General features: G+C 36.2%; 1 protein-coding gene across 1 annotated transcript; it reads left to right on the forward strand.

The window, feature by feature from the left end:
• The first annotated feature begins 1,158 nt into the window (after positions 1–1,158).
• Positions 1,159–2,381, forward strand: LOC112191799. The gene is made up of 4 exons (XM_040515911.1): positions 1,159–1,344; positions 1,434–1,541; positions 1,721–1,790; positions 1,868–2,381. The coding sequence occupies exons 1-4, from the start codon at positions 1,196–1,198 to the stop codon at positions 1,982–1,984; spliced, it is 444 nt and encodes a 147-aa protein (XP_040371845.1). The 5' UTR covers positions 1,159–1,195; the 3' UTR covers positions 1,985–2,381.
• The last annotated feature ends 1,652 nt before the right edge of the window (positions 2,382–4,033 follow it).

A 4,033-nucleotide genomic window follows, 5' to 3' on the forward strand; every position in this document is an offset into this window, starting at 1 on the left:
AAACATGATGCGAGACATGTTCAGATCTAATAATGGATCTGAAAAAGCTAGTTGCTCAGTCGACAAGGAGAAAAATCAGTCCTCTAAGGAGGAAATATCTAAGGTGGCATCAAAGGAAGAAATTGAGAAAAAAGCTACTGCAAAAAAGGTTCGGAAAGTGGACGACAATCCATCTCCAATTGATAGCAGTAGAGAGAGCAAGAAGGTATATAAATTCTTATAATTTAAGGGTCTTTTACTCATTTGTATCTTATTGACATGCTATATATGTTTTGTGGAAGGCAAAGCAACAATACAAAGGGGGACTAATGATGAGAGAGATAACCGCGTTGGAAGTTGACAATGTGATAACATCAACAGAGAAAGCATATATTCCTATTGAGACAATAAATGTTGGAAAAAAGGTATGTATCATTGTGACTTGTGCATCCTTCTAATTGTATTATTAATCATAAGTATTGTAGGTATGGTGTTGGCTATAAGCTTATGATTTGAATTCATTTATTTTAAGGGAAAAAAATGTAAGCTGGCAGTAGACACGAAAGATAACATTGTTGCAATGGGAACTGTAATAATGTTGGATGGACCGATACATGGAGTGCCATTAGGAGCAGAAAATGTACGTACCTCAGTTGATGTGCCTATCAAGGAAGATGCTTATCTTCCAATCCCAAATGTATCAGGTGACATATTTACAGTAAAGCAAGCCATTGGTACTCATGTTGCTTGGCCTCGACATCTTGTCTTAATGTCACATGAAGAGGTATATACTAAGCCAATTATAATTTCCATCACTAGAAGTTAAATATGGTATTTACATGTTATTTTAATTCACATTTAGAACTCAATGAGCACTCAGAAATGTTCAAGTAAAATACCATGCAAACAAGCAGCATACAAGATGCCTGTGTCCGTACATCTTCTACTGCGTTTGGCAAGAACAATAGATGAATCTATAGCTATGTCGGTCCCAATGGAAGATGGTGTGTTTGGCAACGACCACAATACATTCATAAACAGTAATGACATTATCCAATTTTGTTTGATGCAGCCAATATCGACTATTTGCATTTCTATCTACATGAGGTTAGAGATATTTCAATGTTTAATGAAGAATTCGCATTTGTGGTTTTTTATTTCCGAAAATTTACTGGTCTTTTTTCTTTTGTGTAGACACCTCTGGTCATTGTTGAAAATGAAGGAAGAGGATCACTTGTATGCATTTGTGGATCCTGGCCGCATCTCTAATGAAGCTGGAAAGGTTGAGGCAAGATCATGTGCGCTATCACTAAGATTAGAGTCTGCCCAATTAGATCAGTTAATTCTTGCTCCTTATAATACAGGGTATGTTTATTGTTGTATGACATTTCAAGTTATTTTTATTAGGAGATGCATGAACTATAAAGTAAAAGCTATTTTATTTTTTAATGCAGGAATCATTGGTTGTTGGCTGCCATTAACCCGTTTACTGCATTGGTGTATTATTTCGACCCATTGGGTAATACTAACATCAATCCAGGAATGAAGAATATCGTAGAGCTGTAATGATTCTATCCTCTACTTTTCATGATCTGAAAATTGAATTAAATGAGATGTTGAGTGTTTCCTAATGTATAGTTTGTTAAGTTATTTATGGTTTAAAATTGGATTGATGTTGTTTCCATGGTGGTCATCGGATCACTAGCTTGCTGTTTTCTTATTGAGCTCATTATTGATGCAGTGCCATTAAAATGTTTAATGCTCAAAAGGGAAGAAAGAATCGTAAAAAAGTTCATTGGGAGGTGGTTAAGGTACATTTCCACCTTTTTTTTCCTTTGACATGATGGTAAACCAGTACCTGCAATATTGATCTTCAATTATTGTATAGTGTCCCAGACAACCTGGATCGGTGGAGTGTGGATATTATGTCATGAAATACATGAAAGAAATTATTGGAACTCCAAGCAGCTCAATTTTAAATATGGTTAGTAATAAGGTGAATTAGCTCAGTTTGTTACTGGTTGCATGTTTTGATTAGTTGTAGCCCGATCATTTTTGTGTACTAGTTGTTTGGATCAGTTTTAGCTCAATTCTAAGTGTTGCTTGCATGCTTTGATTAATTGTACCTCAATTTTGGTCCAACTGGTTGTTTTGAGATAGTTGTACCTCATGCTTGTGTACTGCTTACATGTTATGATTAATTGTGATTGCTTACTAGCAAGTTGATTCTTAATGTGGTCATAAACTTTTTATTGTAATATTCATTATATAATAATGTAATAAATATATCTATTGATCGATCATTTCAGTTTGAGGGAAAAGAGACATACACTCAAGAGGAGATTGATGTAGTTCGAGTAGAGTGGGCAGAGCAGGTTGATGGATATATCCAAGATGAAGTAAAATACTAGCATATATGCAAATACGTATATTTCTTATTTCTGGGTATGAATTGAGTTTTATATGTAGCAACAACTAGCTTTGAATTATGTGTCTTACGATCAGTAGTAGTAGTACATTAATTCTGGATGTTGGACTTGTTGTTTTTGCAGGTATTACTTGTTTTGGATGGTATGAATTCAGTTATATATGTAGCAGCAGCAGCAGCTAGCTTTGACTTATGTAGCTAGCTTCAAATTAGTCATAGTAGAACATTCTGGGCATGTTGGACTTTTGGTTTTTGCAGGCTACTTCTTTTGGATCTTAGACATGTATTAAGGAATGTTCTATATATATAGACTTGTTTGATGTGTACTCGCTGTTATGCGCGCACTTTTTATAATATGAGATCGTTTCCCTTATGGATTTAATACTTCGAGTACATAATTTGTGTGTCCTTATATAGAAAAGAGGACACATTTGATAGTGTATTTTGTGTGACCTCTTATAGATTTAAGGACTCTATTTTCAGAGTTTTTAGGACACAATTTATGTGTTCTTGTATAAAATAGAGGACACATTTGGGATTGTTGTTTTTGTGTCCTCTCATACATTTAAGGACTCCATTTCCAGATCTTTTAGGACACACTTTTGTGTGTCCTCGTATACAAAAAAGGACACTTATTTCATAATATAAGGATGCAATTTAGGTGTCCTCTTATGGATATAAGGACACCTCGTCCAAAGCTATTAGGACACATAAACTGTGTCCTCGTATAGATAAGAGGACACATTTCCGGTGTCCTTGTTTCGGACTTACAATGACTCCCGGATAGAGGACTCTTTTTTAAAGAGTCCTTGTATGTATTTAAGGACACGGTTTCAATGTCCTTAAATCATGTTTTTGTAGTAGTGTAGCTTTCTTCATGTGGGTAGGAAACATGAACATGTGAATATTGAGCTGGTTTTAGGTCAGTTTCTGCCCCTTTATTACTTCAATTATTTCTCCAACAAGACTTCAGTATAAGCCTTCGACTTCTTCATATGAAATTATCCACCATGAGTGTAGATTACTGTGGTAAAATTTCAGAATTTATTTCCATGTAGTTGGGCCGGAAATGCTGCTGGACCTCTTACAGGTCCAGTTTTCCAGTTTTACTTCTGTAGAAAATTGGGCTGATTGTTTGAAGGCTTTCCACTCAAAAATATCTCTGGCACTCTTCATAAGAAATGATCCTTGGGATGTCTAGTATATATCTGGAAAGTTTTAGCTCATTTAGATTTCATTTGGTTAGTCTGCCTCCCCTCCTTCCTTGTTTAGCTCGGTTTCTCCTAGCCGAAGTAGGAAAATGTGCTAAAGTTGACTTTTCATGCTTCCATGCTTCCATGCTTCCATAGTAGGCTTTATTTAGCCTCTAAATATATAGTTCGAGCTTGTCGACAATATATATCTTGAGCCACTGATATTGGCTCAATTTCTCTAAGACGTGCCTTGTCAGGCCAAAATGCTCATTTTGGGTCCAAACACCGGCATCTCGAGGTTTTGATTTTCATTCTTGTCGCGCTCTTGGACGTCGTCGCCGGCGATCAGGAGAAGGAGTTTGTGGTCTGACAGCGCACTCATGGCTTGGTATCTCTGTCAGTGCTCGACTTAGGCTGTGGCCTTTGAGATTGG

The sequence above is a fragment of the Rosa chinensis genome, chromosome 3 (genome assembly GCF_002994745.2).
Source record: "Rosa chinensis cultivar Old Blush chromosome 3, RchiOBHm-V2, whole genome shotgun sequence".
Classification (NCBI taxonomy): Eukaryota; Viridiplantae; Streptophyta; class Magnoliopsida; order Rosales; family Rosaceae; genus Rosa; species Rosa chinensis.

Excerpts from the sequence above, each read along its gene's own strand:
- LOC112191799 (XM_040515911.1), top strand. The coding sequence starts at position 1,196 with ATGAAGGAAGAGGATCACTTGTATGCATTTGTGGATCCTGGCCGCATC. Across the intron at positions 1,345-1,433 it reads CTTGCTCCTTATAATACAGG|GAATCATTGGTTGTTGGCTG; the intron begins GTATGTTTATTG and ends TTTTTAATGCAG. Across the intron at positions 1,542-1,720 it reads ATGAAGAATATCGTAGAGCT|TGCCATTAAAATGTTTAATG; the intron begins GTAATGATTCTA and ends TTATTGATGCAG.